Source organism: Asterias rubens, chromosome 19, assembly GCF_902459465.1.
Source record: "Asterias rubens chromosome 19, eAstRub1.3, whole genome shotgun sequence".
In the NCBI taxonomy this organism is placed as follows: domain Eukaryota; kingdom Metazoa; phylum Echinodermata; class Asteroidea; order Forcipulatida; family Asteriidae; genus Asterias; species Asterias rubens.
Window position 1 is genome coordinate 7,670,697 of NC_047080.1, and position 21,069 is coordinate 7,691,765.

Here is a 21,069-nt window from a genome sequence, read left to right on the forward strand (position 1 = left end):
TTGAGTTTACAGTGCTTGTTACTTTGTCCTCGAATACAAAATATATTGTTTGACATCTACGGTGCAATAATTTTATTTTTGACATATTTTTGTACAATCATTGCATTTCCTTGTCCAGAGCATGACGATGCAGTTAAAACCGATTTCCAATTGAGCATTGTATAATTTACTGAATATCAAGTTCAAATCAATTGAATATTATGTATTCATTGGAAAATACCTGTCCTTCCTCACAGTCAATGTTAAAGGCACTGGACACTAATTGTTTTTACTCACAAATTTGTCAGCATAGAAACTTACTTGGTAACAAGCTATGTGGAGAGCTGCAGATAGTATAAAACATTGTGAGAAACGGCCCCCTCTGAAGTAACAACGTTTTTTAGAAAGATGTAATTTGACACTTAAACTAAATCATAGAAGACTTCAGGCCTGAACACCTTTATCAGGCATCTGAAAGCATCAAAATTGGTTCAATATGGGTGTTTTTTCTTTCATTGTTCTCTTGCAACTTCGATGACCAATTGGGTCAAAATTTTCAAAGATTTGTTATTTTATGCATGTTAGGATTCAGAGTATCCAACAGTTACCCGATGGTGTCCAGTGCCTTTAAAGACACTGGACATTAATGGTCATTGTCAAAGACCAGTCTTATTACTTGGTGTATCTCAACATACACTGTAAAAAAAAAAGGGTAAAAATTACCCAACTTTTTACCCAACGTTGGTTCAAATATCAGCCCCACCAGTTTTGGGGCAATTATTGCCCAACAGCCGTTGGTTAAACCATTTACTAAATTATTGGGCAAACCCAACTACACATAGTTGGTTAATTCTAATTACACAGCTGTTGGATATGCTTTGTATACCATTTATTGGTTAAAAGTATTTGTTCAAATACTGGGCAATTTTCAACCAACTGTTAGTGAATATTTTTGGGGTAATTGGTAATTTTTTTCACCAATTGTTGGTAAATGTTGTATCCAATTATTGGGATTGTTTAAATTTCTGTCCACATATTGGTCACTTTTCCCACCATGTATTGGTAAATGCTGTATCCAATTATTGGGATTGTTTAAATTTCTGTCCACATATTGGTCACTTTTCCCACCATGTATTGGTAAATGCTGTATCCAATTATTGGGATTGTTTAAATTTCTGACCACATATTGGTCACTTTTCCCACCATGTATTGGTAAATGCTGTATCCAATTATTGGGTTCGTTTAAATTTCTGTACATAAATTGGTCACTTTTCCCACCAAATGTTGGTAAATATTTTAACCATTGTTGTTGGAATATTTTAAATGAATTACACACATGCTGGGAAAGAAAATAAACAGTTAATGCAATTCCTTTGTTTATGTTTTATTTATTGAACTTTCTTAACTGCACTGAAAGTACGCTTCAACAATTTAAGCAACCTCAAAGGTAGGACCTTCTTTTGATAAACAGACTTAGTAGTCAGTAAAATATATGTGAGGCTTTTCAAGGATCAAAAATTATTTGCGAAACAAATTCGTGAAAAAATGATTTGTAAATAGCTCTATAAAAAAACATTTGTTTTATAAAAACAATTAGAACATGATGTAACTTGCTCTTTCAGCAATGTCTTTCACACACATAATCTTATAATTACCGAAGTTAAAGCTTTTGAAACACACACTTGCTTGTTTTTACTTTCTTTTTGTTTGTTTCTCAAAAATGGCACAACAACTTGTATTAAATAACATGCCAATAAAAATATAAACAAATCTCAAACAACTGGTGCTTGCTTGCCTTGCCTTTCTTTTTGTTTCTGAACAGTAACAATTTGGCTTAATAAATAAACTTGACTAAAAGTAACCTAAAAATTGCAAAAGACTTTCGTTAACAAACAAATTTTAGTTTATCAAAATTAAACCTTTGGGAAACTTGCTTGTAATGCCCTTTTTTTTAAAGACAACTGTGCACTAATAAAACGTATGTCAAAAATAACTCGCCAATAGACTTCTTTCGTGAACCTTTGGAAAAACGCAAATAAACTGAATGTTAAGTGTCGAGTTGTGTCAATTTGTGTTACTTTGCCGACAACACTCGGAATAGTCTACATAAATTAATCAAAGTACAGAACTTATCTTTAAACAAGTTTGCTAACAAGCACTACAGTGTGTAAATTAAACGAGTTGAATACAACGAGTAGTAAACATAATATTCAGGGTTTGTTCTTCATAAAAAACGATAATCATATTATCAACTTGGTGTACAACATAGTCAGACTTTGTTAAGTTGAAAACAATGTTTTACACTTGCTTCTTAATTAAAATCTTGAGGTAGTGGTGTTGTTGATGTCTGTTATTATTTTAAATATAAAATATAAACAGTTTGAATTATCACCCCTTAACATAGGCGGATTCAGGAGTTTTCAGAAGGGGGTCCATCTAGGGGCATGTATTTTATTACAGCCGGGTTAATTTCAAAGTGTTGGTAAAGGGCAAACCCCTTATTCCCCAAGCTCTGCCTTTGTTTTAAACAAAACATGATTGAGATGGGAAAATTTCATGGAAGATTTCGGAAAGTCAAAAAGGCTCTCAGGCCTGTACTAGAGTTGGACTGTCTTTGTTTGTTGGAAGTCCAGGTTGGTTGAAAATGCACCTCTCAAAGATCTTCCACACAATTCTGCAAAGTCTGCCCTTGTTTTACAAAAATGTATGATTGAGATACTTTATACATAACACTATAAGAGTTTGTTTCCAGTAAGAGAAACAAAAAATAAATTAATACATCTTTCAATTGCATTCAACTAGTTTTAACTGTCATGATTTTTGTAGTATTGTTTGTTTCTTTTAAGTTTGAAAGCAAATAGAGGTTTGAAAGATTAAGTAACCTGTCAAAGAACAACCATGTTTTCCCCCCATAGTCTTACTATCTAATTTCTTGACAGTCATACGATTCTAAACAAGGCAAATGTCATGACCATTAATGAGTCTGCACTGTAACAAGGAATGAATGAATAGGTAAACAACAAAATGTCAAACAGCCCATGGTCAATCTGGGAAGCTTTCATGGAAAATTTCGGAAAGCCAAAAATGCCCTCAGGGCTCTTAGAGTTGGACTGTCTTTGTTTGTTGGAATTCCAGGCTGGTTGAAAATATACCTCTCAAAGAATTTCCACACACTTGTGCAAAGTTGCTGGTATTTACAGTCGAGTATGAAGTGAGCCTTATAGCAGACATCTATGGCCTTCAGTAGGGATGGTTGCGGAATTGTGTTCTTCTCAATAATCACAAATACACTGGAAGGTTTTAGCACTGATTCACTGTACAGGACGAGCAGGAATGGCTGAGGATGTTTTGTCGCGTCAATTTTTTCTAAGTACGTTGGCATGTGCACAATATCCTGCGAAAAGTCAAAGTAATAAGAAAATATCAATTTTTAGCAAATATAGACAAATTTACTGGAGCAGGACTTGAATCTGCCACCTATGGGTTGGTATGCTGGTGGGGACAGCTAAATTGAACCCTCGAATAAACTGTTCCCCCCCCCCCCCCCTCCAAAAAAAAAGAATTGTGGAGGGGGTCAAGCTACTATGGAACAGATTTCCCTATGACACTGGAACTGACCTATGCTTACGGTCTCCCTATTTATTGTCAGCAACCTTTCTTTTTGGATGGCAGTAATAATTCATAAAACCAAACACTGCCCTATGGCCAGGGATCACATCCAAGTAACGATAAACCTGGGAAGAGGCAGTGCCTGGATACACCATAAGGGGGTACTTTAACTGAGGTGTGATCCCTAAAGGGCAGTTTTGTTTTTCAACATTTTTTCTTATTTTTTTTTCTTTACTTTATTTTTTTGGGGGGAGCCCTAAAGCCACATAGTCCCTTCCCCCTAGATCCGCCAAAGGAATGCGAGATACTTGTTTTAATATCATTTTGCAAGACAATACTCACCAGTTGTACATCAATAAAGGCTTTCATTGTTTCCTTTGGCCCAAATCTGCCACCAGTTTTCTTTTTGTCGCAGCCATCAAATATCATTGGAATGACAAAGAATGACAGGTTGATCTTCTCATCTGTTAAAAAGAGAGTATGGAAATTTGAGCAAGTTATATCAACACTAGGATAATGGTCCAAAACAGTAATCATCAACCGCCTTAACTTTGCCATATTAGGATCAACTTCAATAGACCTTTATCATTGTGAGGCCATCTTGTATTTCTCCCATTGAAGTCATGTAACCAAACCGAGGCTGAAAGGACAAATAGTTTGGTTCCTTTTTATATGTAAATAAATATGGGCAATCATTACTTTTATTGGATACTATGGCGCATGGCCAAAATGAATTCAGCATGATAAAGGCCTACATTCTGTGTGTCTTACCCAAGTTATCACCGTAATGAAGGAAATCATATTTACGTAAGGGAATTACGTCAATGCAGCATTTAATTGGAAATCCTCAGCCACTTCAAATTAATCTGGAGGATGGTTGTCTTGAGAACACTCAAAATTATATTCTGAAAATTTACCAACTCTTCCAATGAATTAAGCAATGATCGGACAACCCGACATTCTCAAAATGTGAAAAATACCTTCTGTCAGTTTCTTTACATCAGTACTGGCATCAAGACCTAACACATCCTTCCAAAGAGGAAACATCTGTGTGGCATAATCTATCAGTGAGTCCGACAAGCCGCCCCATTTGTCAGTCAGTCTGTCAGCAACTTTTGGGTACATCAGCTGGAAGTCTTGCTCAATCTTAAGTAAAAGTGATTAAATGAAACATTCTTGTTGGTTGTGGAGCACTACATTGACTTCCCCAAAGCTAAATTACATGCTGACCAATATTGCAAACTCTTCAGAAACAAAGAAAATCAAAGTCAGCATTAGCTAGGACTGACTGGTTTTAAGGGTATGTAAAGCATTATGAGTACACAAAAGAGTTATGAAAATGATGTATAAAACTTAACTAGTGCGAAGCAAAGACAATTAGAATTAACCAGGACTTCTGAGTGATAGCTACAGCACTACCAGGATGGTTTTCAAGACTGTTATGGTAGCCTCCTAAATAATCATTAACCAAGTTTCTCACACCCCATAAATGTAATGCAGACAATATTATTCTCACTGCTTTGACAAATAAAGAGCTCGAGAAAAGAAGAATATTGACTACCACAGTTTGAAATGATTTGACTTTGTAGTAACCTACCATCCCAATACCAAGCAGCCTGGGGAACTCCTCCAAGATTTCTGCAACAGTTCTCTCCCTATCTTTCACCCATTCTGCCCTGTGCTTTGATGTCAATGACATGTACTCTTTGACTTTGGTAGTAGGTGCACAGTTGTCCTTTAGCCACTGAACCTTTGCAAGTACATCTTCGGCTGTCTCTTGCTTCTCATCGGGTTCATCAGGAGTTGCTGCACTTGCATTAACTGTTAAAAAGTACAAACACATCAATATTATTATAACCTCCAGATAAATTATATTAAATAATATCCATTCAGTCCCTTTGTTATAGCGATTCATTAAATTTTGTCCTTGCTTCCATGTCCTGAACCAAGTTGGTTGGGTACTCCTGAGGCAACTCGTGAAGTTGAAAACTATGAGCACACTCTATTTATATGACATGACAATGATACTTGTGCATCAGAAATACCACTTTCCTTTTTTTGTCCAGCCCCTAAAACACAAACTTCCTTGAGTGCTGTTGTTACACATTCCAAGCAAGCAATGCAAACAAGACCTGTGATAAAGAATCCTTTAGTATCTGTGGTTGTAACACGGGCATGGGGCCTTCTAATTAATTTTGTTTTCTATTTATGTGGCATAGTTTTTGTTTGTTTATGGGGCATTGGGGATTTTGTTATTTTGTTATATTTTTTTTATATTAGTTTTTGAGTTTTTGTTGTTGTCGTCGATGGGTTTTTTTGTTTTTTGTTTTTTTTTTTGGGGGGGGGGGGTAATAGGTCAATTACCTTGATGCTTTCCAACTTCCTCCTTCCTTCCTTGATGCTCTCCAACTTCCTCCTTTCTTATCATATTTTTCCTCACATAACGCAAGTGTTCTTCAAGATAACCACCTGCAGGGCATCCTTTGGATCCTTTAGTGTAAAAGGCTTCCTTTAGTAAAACAATGACAAAGCATATGTAAATTACACAGACAGGTCTAATTGTTTTTCACATGCACTGACAATTGTGACCATCCACCAGGAATGGGCTAAAAAGTTGGGTTTTAGATTATTTGGCAAGTTAAGACTCCTGAAAATAAGTTTTAAAATTGTACATTGTGTGTTTGTGTTGCTTGGTGGACAGAAAATAAAACGTCACCGCTTGTGACTAAATCTTGTGTTTTCTATTGTTGGACATACCTCAATATTATTATACCTACTTTAAAGCCCATTTGTGGTGGACAGTCACAATTTGCCATACTTCATATGGAGTTGATTGTCTCATAACCTTCCAAGATGAAAGTATGTACACAAAATTTTAATAATTATTGAAATTTAATGTAGAATATATGAATATTCATAAGCTAAGTGAACCAAGTGTGCATACTATTTCCAATCTTCAGATAAAAGCTTTAATAGTCGTGGTGATGACTAGGGCCATTCAATGTACAAGCCTCTCTGATTCGGATGGGTTGCCCTTCAATAAGGCAAACATTAATACTTACATATCCTGTGATTCCTTGAGGGTCTTTCAGGCTTGGGAATGCAGCAATCACACTCTCAGCCAGAGCACTCTTTTCAAATGCACCAGGGCTGTAACATCAAAGAAAATACTTGCTTAAAACACAGCCATTTCTATAATAATGAGCATAAAGTGTGACATGGGAGAGGATTTAACGGAATAGTACCAACAAAATGAAGTACTTAGTACACTGCCATATATTTTGGTCTGTGTTTTCAGGAATTGTATAGTAAGGACAAACATTTTGTCATCAATTTGTAGAAGGTATATGAATTAACAACAATTTCAGCAAGCACATTTCAACAAACAGGAACAAGCATGTTTATGACTTATTGGCTGGCCTTGCTCATGCAAGACTTATTTTACTGTCATGAACATGTAATTTCTTTTAAACCTCATTAGTTTTTAAGTTTTGACTGCCCCAAAAACACTCTGGGTTGAGAATTTTGATTAAGCAGCATTTGAAAACTTTATTTTGTTATTTCTGTCATCCCTTTCCAGGCCATTCTGTCATTCTTGGTTACGTAAATCTAACACTTTTCAAATGACACTGTAACTTTTCAAATAAATTTATATTCTTTTCTTTTTATTTTAAAACCTTTTTGGAGCACGTATCAATCATGAACATCATTCTTGTCATTTGAACATGTTTCTCTTTTTCACAAAATTGGTGTGAAGGTTCCCATATCCATGTTGTCATTAACAAAATCCAACTTTATATTCGAATGGCCTTATAGACATGTACTTACTTTTTTCCATGATGGGAAATCAAGTAGCTCACTAATATCCTGACTAGTTGATGCCTGACTTTTTTCGTCAAGAATCCAGATTGCTCGATGCTCCGAGTGACACTCTTTCCTTCTGGAGATTCACTAAGAATCTTCTTGGTATCCTGTTGAACAGTGATATATATGAAGATTGGATATATTGCTATAGTCTTTTACAGATTGGTATGCAAGGTAAACCGTTGTACACACTGGAAAAAGGTGAGGAGTCCTTCAAATTATCTTAAATTGCTTTCATACATATCATTTCAAAATTGTCCCTGTTCCCAGGCCCCTATTGTTTTTCCCAATGGAGATTCGGTCACTTTTAAAAACTGAGAATGTCGGGGGGTTTACCCATAGCAAGTTGTGGCATTGTCCTAAAGGAAACTGTGTGTGGTAAAGATGGTAATAGTCTCTTTATACATTATGGGTAAGGAAGGGATACACAAGAATATGCAAATATCATGTTCAATTCTACCCTTGGTATACTTATAATGCCAACACAACGGCATAGATGGTAGGGTGATTATTCAATAATTGGGAACACCTTTCTTGTCTTCACTTTTCTTGTGCGACTTCATGAAGCTCAATCATCTTTTAGCAAAGCTGCTGTAAAACTATTAAAACAAAATCAGCAAACAACCATTGAGCTACAACACAATGAAAAAACAGAAGCTCTATCTGCATAAAAATTAAAGATAATTAAGTTTAAAAACAAACGTCTTACTTACAAACAAAAGTCTCTTCGTTCTTTTCATGGGTGGGGGTGACATCTGTGACAATGGAAAAGAAGCCCAACTGTCCCGAGTCTGACAAAGAGGCTGCACTGGAAACATCCCCTGTTACTGGTGTGCCTAACACAGGTGCAACTTCACTGAAGTCCGAACTGGAACTCAGCATTGACTGACAATCAAAAGAAGCCGTTTCCGGTCCAAAGTCAAGCATATCCCTTGGTAGCTGAATTGGTATTGCTGTTACCCGAGGTCCAAACTGTACAACAAATACAAAAAGGGGCTAGATTAAATATAGATTACTTACTAAATTACCACTACTCCTTCTGCCAGATGAAATTGGAATTGTCTCAAAGAAAAGCATAGAAAAGCAAAAATAACCATGCTTCTTACAGTAGTCTGTTTTATGTTTCCTAGTGAGGAAAAAAAGTAATAATAATGGTTCTGTATTAAACATACCAGTACAGTATCATCATACAAGGTTGAATGGTGTTATGATGTACCACGAAGAGTCGTCCTTACCACTGCACTTAGTTGCATGGAATGGTCTGCACACGAGAAGTTCTTTGGGCTGTTTGATGAAAACACTTTCAGACTCTTCCACAGCATAAGAGTGTCTATGCCTGTTGTAATACTTGGTATGCCATGACCGTAGGACAAAGTAGATACTGCTCTCAACTATTATGATATGCTTTACTTGTGAGAATTGTGGCTCTTTGGCAGTCCAGTCAACCAGAATCATGCAGTTTGGTTTGTATGTATGTCTGAATGGAAACACTTCCTGACAAAATGACTTGAGCATCTTTTCCACACCCAAGGAAGGAACACACATCATTCACTTCATCCAGAGAAGAAACCAGAACAGAAATCTGATCCCTTACTTCTAATTCACTGTTCAATGGCTTCCTCAGTAAGAAAGTATAGCTTTGTTGCTGCTGATGCCTGATACTGACTGTCTTTGCAACATTCTTGTAATTGTTACAAGCTCTAGCCCACCTTTTAAAAGGTTTGTGCTTGCCCTCTTTGCGCATACTTGAGTACTGTTCCAGAGGTCCAAGAAGTTGTATTACCCGAGGGTAGTGGATTAAAAAATGCTGTTTCGGGATAAGGTGACGGTCTTGAAAGAGGCTCAGAAAGAGCCGATGATGGTCTGCAATCAAAGCTTTCAAAATGTATACGCCTGCATGGCTAATGCGTGGAGCTACTACGATTTTATATATGTCAAGCAGCAACAGGAACATCTCCCACACATCAGATTCCTCATCTACCAAGTCACCAATGATCAAGGGAAGATACAAAGCTAAGATTCTTGTCTGTGCAGCCTTCTGACCACTTGAACCTGATGGATTCCTGAGTGCTGAATCCTGAATTATACTTGGTTTACTTTTTTTATCCGCAAACCCATAGCCAAATGAAGAAATGCGATTGTTTACTTCTTCAAGAGTAAAACATCCTTCCAATGAGCTCACCAAGAGTAAGTTTTATTTCAAGTGGGAAAATACCCTCAAGTAAGTCATGCATTACATCATGTTACATGATTGTCGGTGACATGGAAGCCAGTCAACTTATTCAGTTCAGAAGACCGTTTGATCCCTGTCTTTGAGACATTGTCCAACACAAGGTCCGCTTCAAAGCTGTTTTTGTCTCTTAAAAGTGACACATCTTCTACAAGTTGCTTTTTAGTGATCTCCTTTGGTGCCTTGCAAAACCGACAAGGATAGTTAGCACTGAAGCTACCTACAAAACCGAGTGTTTCATGAAGCCCTAAGTTGTCACCTATCACCTGAAAAACAACTGGTCTTACCAAGCCTGAATAGGATTGACAAGAAACTTCTATTCCCTGTCTTTCGATATCATTCAGGTCTTTCACAATCACTGATAGTATGCTGTCAATGCCATATTTGGCAACTTCAGATCTTTTTGCACACGCTGCCAATAAAATGTTACTAAGAGAAGCCTGGAACTGAGCAGGCAGACAAAGCAGACTAATATAAAGCCAGTGAGTTATTTATTCCTTTTTTAGAACCGAGGGGGTTCCCTGTTTCATAATCATCACAATACAATAGAATAGGGATGACAACATCGGCACTTGCAGAAAATTTACCCTTAAAGTAACTTCCATCGCGATAGGACTGTAACACAAGCCATCCTCACAGGGTTTTGATGAAGAATTGCAGCCATCACTCCTGGCTGCTCCAGATGTTTCCTGAGTGTTTTCTTCATGGGAACATATTGGAAGCTGTCATTTTTTACTTTCTGTTTTACTCCTCCAGTTGAGGTATCACTCTGTGATGTGAATGACTGACCCAGCACCCTTTCCTCTGGGCTGATGAAATATCCCTTATCTTTGAAGTATTTGTCCTGTTGGTACTGTGATCGAAGGCCTTCAAAGGTTTTTTTTACAACCTCACATTCTTGAAAAACTGTTTCAAATTTTGAGAGATTTGCCTCCTTGAACTGTGTTTGAACCTCTTCCACAATAGAGGAAAGCTTATGCTGTAGATGATTAGCAATGATCTCCACCAGCCCTTCAACTTCATATATGATCTGTTGCACATTGGATATGGTATAGCAGTTGCTTTCATGTTCGCTACAAAATAAGAAACTGCTTCAGCAAGGGTATCTTTGCATGTTTGTCGATCTTCATCCAAACTTTCATTATCTTGCACGTCCATTCCTTCATATCCACCACGCCATGCTCATTTTCTGATTCTTCACCTTGGGTATGTTCTTGCATGTCTGCATGCTTTGCCAATATGACGTCGATAACGATAATGAGAAAATGCCAAACAGCCATCTTGTCTACATATGACAAATGTTGATGCACCAGAATGTAAACTATGGATGTATTTTAGGTGATTGAAAAGACCCTTAATTCCCCCATGGACTTCAGATAAGCACTTGTAGCACAACATAGTTTCTTCTTACAATACTAAAAAGGCAAACAACTCACTTGCTTTTTCCACTTTGCCAAGAACTTAACTCGCAACCCAACTTTTGGAATTAGCGGTGTAATGTCCTCTTCTCTTAACAGCTCCAAGGCTTCTATATCTATTGCATTATCTGTGTGAAAAATGAATAAAACATAACTGATACTAAATTTTCTACTCAGAATGTTTTACTAGTTACAAAAATGTAAATACATTAAGAAGAGTTTTCTCAAGTGCTGGGGTTATGAAAACAGCTGAATGTTTTTGTGTACTATAACATGTCCTAGTGATTTAATTTAATTGTTTTAATTTAGTATGAGGCACTTAAACTTAAAATTGAGCAAAATGATCATGACACACAACTGCTATACAGTGTTAGTAACTATAATAAAACAGTGCAGTCAATAGGCCTAAGGCCTAGTAAGTCCTAAATTGTAAATGGTAAAAATTCTATCTCAAAAACACAAAGTCTCAACGACTATGTTGACGCGGCACCAGACTAACATTTTTCTAGGTAGGTGCTACAATTTTAAGTCCCAAAAGACAGTCACTGCCCATGTTCAGAAAGCCCCAGTAAAAATAACGTAAAATATATGCTACATGTACAGTGCAAAACTGCAAGTACATGTACAAAACTACAAGAATACCAGTGCCAATATATTATACCAGTGCCAACACATCTACTGCTAAGTAAAATAGACACTACACATTAGAAAATGTAAAAACATGGACAGTTCTTTAAAAAGTTTAACTTAAAGTTGCATAAAATAGATGCCATGCAATGTTTTTTTGCCCAACCAGTAATACTTTTGCAGGAACCCTACTCAAAAGTTGGGCATGACTAAATTTGGCATGTTTAAAATAAATTCACTTAAATTTGCATAAAGACATGTCATGCAATGTTTTTTGCCCAACTATATTACTATTGCAGGAACCCTACTCAAAAGTTGGGCATGATGGGTTTGACAATGCCCAACCTTTATTGGAAGAAATATCCCACTCAAACATTGGGTATTACGCATATTACAATAACCCAACTAATGAAAGAAACTAGGACTTTTGCCTAAAAGTTGAACGTTAGTAGCTCTAACATTGCTCAAAAGTTGGACAGCAAGGCTTAACTTACATGACATGAGTTATGGCAAGTTGTCTGCTGGAAATTGTAAAAAAAAAATTAAAAGCAAAAAAGCAAAACACAAAGGATGAAACCGACAAAAAATGTATGCGTTTGTTAAAAATATGGTATGGCGTTTTTTTGCTTGTTTGTTTGGTAGATATTTGGTTCAGTTGTATGTGTGTGTGTGGTTTTTTGTCGGTTTTCATCCTTTTGTTTTTGCTTTTTTGCTTTTAATTTTTTTTTTTACAATTTCCAGCAGACAACTTGCCATAACTCATGTCATGTAAGTTAAGCCTTGCTGTCCAACTTTTGAGCAATGTTAGAGCTACTAACGTTCAACTTTTAGGCAAAAGTCCTAGTTTCTTTCATTAGTTGGGTTATTGTAATATGCGTAATACCCAATGTTTGAGTGGGATATTTCTTCCAATAAAGGTTGGGCATTGTCAACACCCATCATGCCCAACTTTTGAGTAGGGTTCCTGCAATAGTAATACTAGTTGGGCAAAAAACATTGCATGACATGTCATTTATGCAAATTTAAGTTGAATTTTATTTTAAACATGCCAAATTTAGTCATGCCCAACTTTTGAGTAGGGTTCCTGCAAAAGTATTACTGGTTGGGCAAAAAACATTGCATGGCATCTATTTTATGCAACTTTAAGTTAAACTTTTTAAAGAACTGTCCATGTTTTTACATTTTCTAATGTGTAGTGTCTATTTTTACTTAGCAGTAGATGTGTTGGCACTGGTATAATATATTGGCACTGGTATTCTTGTAGTTTTTGTACATGTACTTGCAGTTTTGCACTGTACATGTAGCATATATTTTACGTTATTTTTACTGGGGCTTTCTGAACATGGGCAGTGACTGTCTTTTGGGACTTAAAAATTGTAGCACCTACCTAGAAAAATGTTAGTCTGGTGCCGCGTCAACATAGTCGTTGAGACTTTGTGTTTTTGAGATAGAATTTTTACCATTTTACAATTTAGGACTTACTAGGCCTTAGGCCTATTGACTGCACTGTTTTATTATAGTTACTAACACTGTATAGCAGTTGTGTGTCATGATCATTTTGCTCAATTTTAAGTTTAAGTGCCTCATACTAAATTAAAACAATTAAATTAAATCACTAGGACATGTTATAGTACACAAAAACATTCAGCTGTTTTCATAACCCCAGCACTTGAGAAAACTCTTCTTAATGTATTTACATTTTTGTAACTAGTAAAACATTCTGAGTAGAAAATTTAGTATCAGTTATGTTTTATTCATTTTTCACACAGATAATGCAATAGATATAGAAGCCTTGGAGCTGTTAAGAGAAGAGGACATTACACCGCTAATTCCAAAAGTTGGGTTGCGAGTTAAGTTCTTGGCAAAGTGGAAAAAGCAAGTGAGTTGTTTGCCTTTTTAGTATTGTAAGAAGAAACTATGTTGTGCTACAAGTGCTTATCTGAAGTCCATGGGGGAATTAAGGGTCTTTTCAATCACCTAAAATACATCCATAGTTTACATTCTGGTGCATCAACATTTGTCATATGTAGACAAGATGGCTGTTTGGCATCATTTTCTCATTTATCGTCATATCGACGTCATATCTTGGCAAAGCATGCAGACATGCAAGAACATACCCAAGGTGAAGAATCAGAAAATGAGCATGGCGCTGGTGGATATGAAGGAATGGACGTGCAAGATAATGAAAGTTTGGATGAAGATCGACAAACATGCAAAGATACCCTTGCTGAAGCAGTTTCTTATTTTGTAGCGAACATGAAAGCAACTGCTATACCATATTCCAATGTGCAACAGATCATATATGAAGTTGAAGGGCTGGTGGAGATCATTGCTAATCATCTACAGCATAAGCTTTCCTCTATTGTGGAAGAGGTTCAAACACAGTTCAAGGAGGCAAATCTCTCAAAATTTGAAACAGTTTTTCAAGAATGTGAGGTTGTAAAAAAAACCTTTGAAGGCCTTCGATCACAGTACCAACAGGACAAATACTTCAAAGATAAGGGATATTTCATCAGCCCAGAGGAAAGGGTGCTGGGTCAGTCATTCACATCACAGAGTGATACCTCAACTGGAGGAGTAAAACAGAAAGTAAAAAATGACAGCTTCCAATATGTTCCCATGAAGAAAACACTCAGGAAACATCTGGAGCAGCCAGGAGTGATGGCTGCAATTCTTCATCAACAACCCTGTGAGGATGGCTTGTTGTTACAGTCCTATCGCGATGGAAGTTACTTTAAGGGTAAATTTTCTGCAAGTGCCGATGTTGTCATCCCTATTCTATTGTATTGTGATGATTATGAAACAGGGAACCCCCTCGGTTCTAAAAAAGGAATAAATAAACTCACTGGCTTTTATATTAGTCTGCTTTGTCTGCCTGCTCAGTTCCAGGCTTCTCTTAGTAACATTTTATTGGCAGCGTGTGCAAAAAGATCTGAAGTTGCCAAATATGGCATTGACAGCATACTATCAGTGATTGTGAAAGACCTGAATGATATCGAAAGACAGGGAATAGAAGTTTCTTGTCAATCCTATTCAGGCTTGGTAAGACCAGTTGTTTTTCAGGTGATAGGTGACAACTTAGGGCTTCATGAAACACTCGGTTTTGTAGGTAGCTTCAGTGCTAACTATCCTTGTCGGTTTTGCAAGGCACCAAAGGAGATCACTAAAAAGCAACTTGTAGAAGATGTGTCACTTTTAAGAGACAAAAACAGCTTTGAAGCGGACCTTGTGTTGGACAATGTCTCAAAGACAGGGATCAAACGGTCTTCTGAACTGAATAAGTTGACTGGCTTCCATGTCACCGACAATCATGTAACTGATGTAATGCATGACTTACTTGAGGGTATTTTCCCACTTGAAATAAAACTTACTCTTGGTGAGCTCATTGATGAAGGATGTTTTACTCTTGAAGAAGTAAACAATCGCATTTCTTCATTTGGCTATGGGTTTGCGGATAAAAAAAGTAAACCAAGTATAATTCAGGATTCAGCACTCAGGAATCCATCAGGTTCAAGTGGTCAGAAGGCTGCACAGACAAGAATCTTAGCTTTGTATCTTCCCTTGATCATTGGTGACTTGGTAGATGAGGAATCTGATGTGTGGGAGATGTTCCTGTTGCTGCTTGACATATATAAAATCGTAGTAGCTCCACGCATTAGCCATGCAGGCGTATACATTTTGAAAGCTTTGATTGCAGACCATCATCGGCTCTTTCTGAGCCTCTTTCAAGACCGTCACCTTATCCCGAAACAGCATTTTTTAATCCACTACCCTCGGGTAATACAACTTCTTGGACCTCTGGAACAGTACTCAAGTATGCGCAAAGAGGGCAAGCACAAACCTTTTAAAAGGTGGGCTAGAGCTTGTAACAATTACAAGAATGTTGCAAAGACAGTCAGTATCAGGCATCAGCAGCAACAAAGCTATACTTTCTTACTGAGGAAGCCATTGAACAGTGAATTAGAAGTAAGGGATCAGATTTCTGTTCTGGTTTCTTCTCTGGATGAAGTGAATGTGTGTTCCTTCCTTGGGTGTGGAAAAGATGCTCAAGTCATTTTGTCAGGAAGTGTTTCCATTCAGACATACACATACAAACCAAACTGCATGATTCTGGTTGACTGGACTGCCAAAGAGCCACAATTCTCACAAGTAAAGCATCATAATAGTTGAGAGCAGTATCTACTTTGTCCTACGGTCATGGCATACCAAGTATTACAACAGGCATAGACACTCTTATGCTGTGGAAGAGTCTGAAAGTGTTTTCATCAAACAGCCCAAAGAACTTCTCGTGTGCAGACCATTCCATGCAACTAAGTGCAGTGGTAAGGACGACTCTTCGTGGTACATCATAACACCATTCAACCTTGTATGATGATACTGTACTGGTATGTTTAATACAGAACCATTATTATTACTTTTTTTCCTCACTAGGAAACATAAAACAGACTACTGTAAGAAGCATGGTTATTCTTTGCTTTTCTATGCTTTTCTTTGAGACAATTCCAATTTCATCTGGCAGAAGGAGTAGTGGTAATTTAGTAAGTAATCATATATTTAATCTAGCCCCTTTTTGTATTTTGTTGTACAGTTTGGACCTCGGGTAACAGCAATACCAATTCAGCTACCAAGGGATATGCTTGACTTTGGACCGGAAACGGCTTCTTTTGATTGTCAGTCAATGCTGAGTTCCAGTTCGGACTTCAGTGAAGTTGCACCTGTGTTAGGCACACCAGTAACAGGGGATGTTTCCAGTGCAGCCTCTTTGTCAGACTCGGACAGTTGGGCTTCTTTTCCATTGTCACAGATGTCACCCCCACCCATGAAAAGACAGAAGAGACTTTTGTTTGTAAGTAAGACGTTTGTTTTTAAACTTAATTATCTTTAATTTTTATGCAGATAGAGCTTCTGTTTTTTCATTGTGTGTAGCTCAATGGTTGTTTGCTGATTTTGTTTTTAATAGTTTTACAGCAGCTTTGCTAAAAGATGATTGAGCTTCATGAAGTCGCACAAGAAAAGTGAAGACAAGAAAGGGTTCCCAATTATTGAATAATCACCCTACATCTATGCCGTTGTGTTGGAATTATAAGTATACCAATGGTAGACTTGAACATTGATATTTGCATATTTTGTGTATCCCTTCCTTACCCATAATGTATAAAGAGACATATTACCATCTTTACCACACACAGTTTCCTTAGGACAATGCACAACTTGTATGGGTAAACCCCCCGACATTCTCAGTTTTAAAAAGGTGACCGAATTCCATTGGGAAAACAATAGGGGCCTTGGGAAAGGGACAATTTTGAAATGATATGTATGAAAGCAATTAAGATAAATTTGAAGGACTCCTCACCTTTTTCAGTGTGTACAACGGTTTACCTTGCATACCAATCTGTAAAAGACTATAGCAATTATATCCAATCTTCATATATATCACTGTTCAACAGGATACCAAGAAGATTCTTAGTGAATCTCCAGAAGGAAAGAGTGTCACTCGGAGCATCGAGCAATCTGGATTCTTGACGAAAAAAGTCAGGCATCAACTAGTCAGGATATTAGTGAGCTACTTGATTTCCCATCATGGAAAAAAGTAAGTACATGTCTATAAGGCCATTCGAATATAAAGTTGGATTTTGTTAATGACAACATGGATATGGGAACCTTCACACCAATTTTGTGAAAAAGAGAAACATGTTCAAATGACAAGAATGATGTTCATGATTGATACGTGCTCCAAAAAGGTTTTAAAATAAAAAGAAAAGAATATAAATTTATTTGAAAAGTTACAGTGTCATTTGAAAAGTGTTAGATTTACGTAACCAAGAATGACAGAATGGCCTGGAAAGGGATGACAGAAATAACAAAATAAAGTTTTCAAATGCTGCTTAATCAAAATTCTCAACCCAGAGTGTTTTTGGGGCAGTCAAAACTTAAAAACTAATGAGGTTTAAAAGAAATTACATGTTCATGACAGTAAAATAAGTCTTGCATGAGCAAGGCCAGCCAATAAGTCATAAACATGCTTGTTCCTGTTTGTTGAAATGTGCTTGCTGAAATTGTTGTTAATTCATATACCTTCTACAAATTGATGACAAAATGTTTGTCCTTACTATACAATTCCTGAAAACACAGACCAAAATATATGGCAGTGTACTAAGTACTTCATTTTGTTGGTACTATTCCGTTAAATCCTCTCCCATGTCACACTTTATGCTCATTATTATAGAAATGGCTGTGTTTTAAGCAAGTATTTTCTTTGATGTTACAGCCCTGGTGCATTTGAAAAGAGTGCTCTGGCTGAGAGTGTGATTGCTGCATTCCCAAGCCTGAAAGACCCTCAAGGAATCACAGGATATGTAAGTATTAATGTTTGCCTTATTGAAGGGCAACCCATCCGAATCAGAGAGGCTTGTACAATTGAATGGCCCTAGTCATCACCACGACTATTAAAGCTTTTATCTGAAGATTGGAAATAGTATGCACACTTGGTTCACTTAGCTTATGAATATTCATATATTCTACATTAAATTTCAATAATTATTAAAATTTTGTGTACATACTTTCATCTTGGAAGGTTATGAGACAATCAACTCCATATGAAGTATGGCAAATTGTGACTGTCCACCACAAATGGGCTTTAAAGTAGGTATAATAATATTGAGGTATGTCCAACAATAGAAAACACAAGATTTAGTCACAAGCGGTGACGTTTTATTTTCTGTCCACCAAGCAACACAAACACACAATGTACAATTTTAAAACTTATTTTCAGGAGTCTTAACTTGCCAAATAATCTAAAACCCAACTTTTTAGCCCATTCCTGGTGGATGGTCACAATTGTCAGTGCATGTGAAAAACAATTAGACCTGTCTGTGTAATTTACATATGCTTTGTCATTGTTTTACTAAAGGAAGCCTTTTACACTAAAGGATCCAAAGGATGCCCTGCAGGTGGTTATCTTGAAGAACACTTGCGTTATGTGAGGAAAAATATGATAAGAAAGGAGGAAGTTGGAGAGCATCAAGGAAGGAAGGAGGAAGTTGGAAAGCATCAAGGTAATTGACCTATTACCCCCCCCCCCCAAAAAAAAAACAAAAAACAAAAAAACCCATCGACGACAACAACAAAAACTCAAAAACTAATATAAAAAAATATAACAAAATAACAAAATCCCCAATGCCCCATAAACAAACAAAAACTATGCCACATAAATAGAAAACAAAATTAATTAGAAGGCCCCATGCCCGTGTTACACCACAGATACTAAAGGATTCTTTATCACAGGTCTTGTTTGCATTGCTTGCTTGGAATGTGTAACAACAGCACTCAAGGAAGTTTGTGTTTTAGGGGCTGGACAAAAAAAGGAAAGTGGTATTTCTGATGCACAAGTATCATTGTCATGTCATATAAATAGAGTGTGCTCATAGTTTTCAACTTCACGAGTTGCCTCAGGAGTACCCAACCAACTTGGTTCAGGACATGGAAGCAAGGACAAAATTTAATGAATCGCTATAACAAAGGGACTGAATGGATATTATTTAATATAATTTATCTGGAGGTTATAATAATATTGATGTGTTTGTACTTTTTAACAGTTAATGCAAGTGCAGCAACTCCTGATGAACCCGATGAGAAGCAAGAGACAGCCGAAGATGTACTTGCAAAGGTTCAGTGGCTAAAGGACAACTGTGCACCTACTACCAAAGTCAAAGAGTACATGTCATTGACATCAAAGCACAGGGCAGAATGGGTGAAAGATAGGGAAGAACTGTTGCAGAAATCTTGGAGGAGTTCCCCAGGCTGCTTGGTATTGGGATGGTAGGTTACTACAAAGTCAAATCATTTCAAACTGTGGTAGTCAATATTCTTCTTTTCTCGAGCTCTTTATTTGTCAAAGCAGTGAGAATAATATTGTCTGCATTACATTTATGGGGTGTGAGAAACTTGGTTAATGATTATTTAGGAGGCTACCATAACAGTCTTGAAACCATCCTGGTAGTGCTGTAGCTATCACTCAGAAGTCCTGGTTAATTCTAATTGTCTTTGCTTCGCACTAGTTAAGTTTTATACATCATTTTCATAACTCTTTTGTGTACTCATAATGCTTTACATACCCTTAAAACCACAGTCAGTCCTAGCTAATGCTGACTTTGATTTTCTTTGTTTCTGAAGAGTTTTGCAATATTGGTCAGCATGTAATTTAGCTTTGGGGAAGTCAATGTAGTGCTCCACAACCAACAAGAATGTTTCATTTAATCACTTTTACTTAAGATTGAGCAAGACTTCCAGCTGATGTACCCAAAAGTTGCTGACAGACTGACTGACAAATGGGGCGGCTTGTCGGACTCACTGATAGATTATGCCACACAGATGTTTCCTCTTTGGAAGGATGTGTTAGGTCTTGATGCCAGTACTGATGTAAAGAAACTGACAGAAGGTATTTTTCACATTTTGAGAATGTCGGGTTGTCCGATCATTGCTTAATTCATTGGAAGAGTTGGTAAATTTTCAGAATATAATTTTGAGTGTTCTCAAGACAACCATCCTCCAGATTAATTTGAAGTGGCTGAGGATTTCCAATTAAATGCTGCATTGACGTAATTCCCTTACGTAAATATGATTTCCTTCATTACGGTGATAACTTGGGTAAGACACACAGAATGTAGGCCTTTATCATGCTGAATTCATTTTGGCCATGCGCCATAGTATCCAATAAAAGTAATGATTGCCCATATTTATTTACATATAAAAAGGAACCAAACTATTTGTCCTTTCAGCCTCGGTTTGGTTACATGACTTCAATGGGAGAAATACAAGATGGCCTCACAATGATAAAGGTCTATTGAAGTTGATCCTAATATGGCAAAGTTAAGGCGGTTGATGATTACTGTTTTGGACCATTATCCTAGTGTTGATATAACTTGCTCAAATTTCCATACTCTCTTTTTAACAGATGAGAAGATCAACCTGTCATTCTTTGTCATTCCAATGATATTTGATGGCTGCGACAAAAAGAAAACTGGTGGCAGATTTGGGCCAAAGGAAACAATGAAAGCCTTTATTGATGTACAACTGGTGAGTATTGTCTTGCAAAATGATATTAAAACAAGTATCTCGCATTCCTTTGGCGGATCTAGGGGGAAGGGACTATGTGGCTTTAGGGCTCCCCCCAAAAAAATAAAGTAAAGAAAAAAAATAAGAAAAAATGTTGAAAAACAAAACTGCCCTTTAGGGATCACACCTCAGTTAAAGTACCCCCTTATGGTGTATCCAGGCACTGCCTCTTCCCAGGTTTATCGTTACTTGGATGTGATCCCTGGCCATAGGGCAGTGTTTGGTTTT

At 37.0% G+C, this 21,069-nt stretch overlaps 3 protein-coding genes across 3 annotated transcripts; 2 read left to right on the forward strand and 1 right to left on the reverse strand.

Moving 5' to 3' along the window:
• Positions 1-1,142: 1,142 nt before the first annotated feature.
• LOC117303339 lies at positions 1,143-8,207 on the reverse strand. Its single transcript, XM_033787506.1, has 8 exons — positions 8,166-8,207; positions 7,417-7,559; positions 6,651-6,738; positions 5,953-6,097; positions 5,186-5,409; positions 4,569-4,734; positions 3,931-4,052; positions 1,143-3,373 (listed from the first exon to the last, which is right to left on the reverse strand). Exons 1-8 carry the CDS (start codon positions 8,205-8,207, stop codon positions 3,038-3,040), a joined length of 1,266 nt encoding a protein of 421 aa, XP_033643397.1. The 3' UTR covers positions 1,143-3,037.
• Positions 8,208-12,894: 4,687 nt separating this feature from the next.
• LOC117303341 lies at positions 12,895-21,040 on the forward strand. Its single transcript, XM_033787508.1, has 9 exons — positions 12,895-13,606; positions 16,316-16,573; positions 17,175-17,317; positions 17,996-18,083; positions 18,638-18,782; positions 19,323-19,534; positions 19,999-20,164; positions 20,681-20,802; positions 21,002-21,040. Exons 2-9 carry the CDS (start codon positions 16,361-16,363, stop codon positions 21,038-21,040), a joined length of 1,128 nt encoding a protein of 375 aa, XP_033643399.1. The 5' UTR covers positions 12,895-13,606; positions 16,316-16,360.
• LOC117303340 lies at positions 13,831-15,897 on the forward strand. Its single transcript, XM_033787507.1, has one exon. The coding sequence runs from the start codon at positions 13,831-13,833 to the stop codon at positions 15,895-15,897; it is 2,067 nt and encodes a 688-aa protein (XP_033643398.1).
• Positions 21,041-21,069: the final 29 nt, after the last annotated feature.

Bases quoted from the DNA above. Each gene is read 5' to 3' on its own strand.
- LOC117303340 (XM_033787507.1), top strand. From the start codon at position 13,831: ATGCAAGAACATACCCAAGGTGAAGAATCAGAAAATGAGCATGGCGCT.
- LOC117303341 (XM_033787508.1), top strand. From the start codon at position 16,361: ATGCTTGACTTTGGACCGGAAACGGCTTCTTTTGATTGTCAGTCAATG. The intron at 16,574-17,174 runs GTAAGTAAGACG...ACTGTTCAACAG, and splicing joins GACAGAAGAGACTTTTGTTT to GATACCAAGAAGATTCTTAG. The intron at 18,783-19,322 runs GTAATTGACCTA...ACTTTTTAACAG, and splicing joins GGAAGTTGGAAAGCATCAAG to TTAATGCAAGTGCAGCAACT.
- LOC117303339 (XM_033787506.1), bottom strand. From the start codon at position 8,207: ATGTCACCCCCACCCATGAAAAGAACGAAGAGACTTTTGTTT. The intron at 7,560-8,165 runs GTAAGTAAGACG...ACTGTTCAACAG, and splicing joins GAACGAAGAGACTTTTGTTT to GATACCAAGAAGATTCTTAG. The intron at 5,410-5,952 runs GTAATTGACCTA...ACTTTTTAACAG, and splicing joins GGAAGTTGGAAAGCATCAAG to TTAATGCAAGTGCAGCAACT.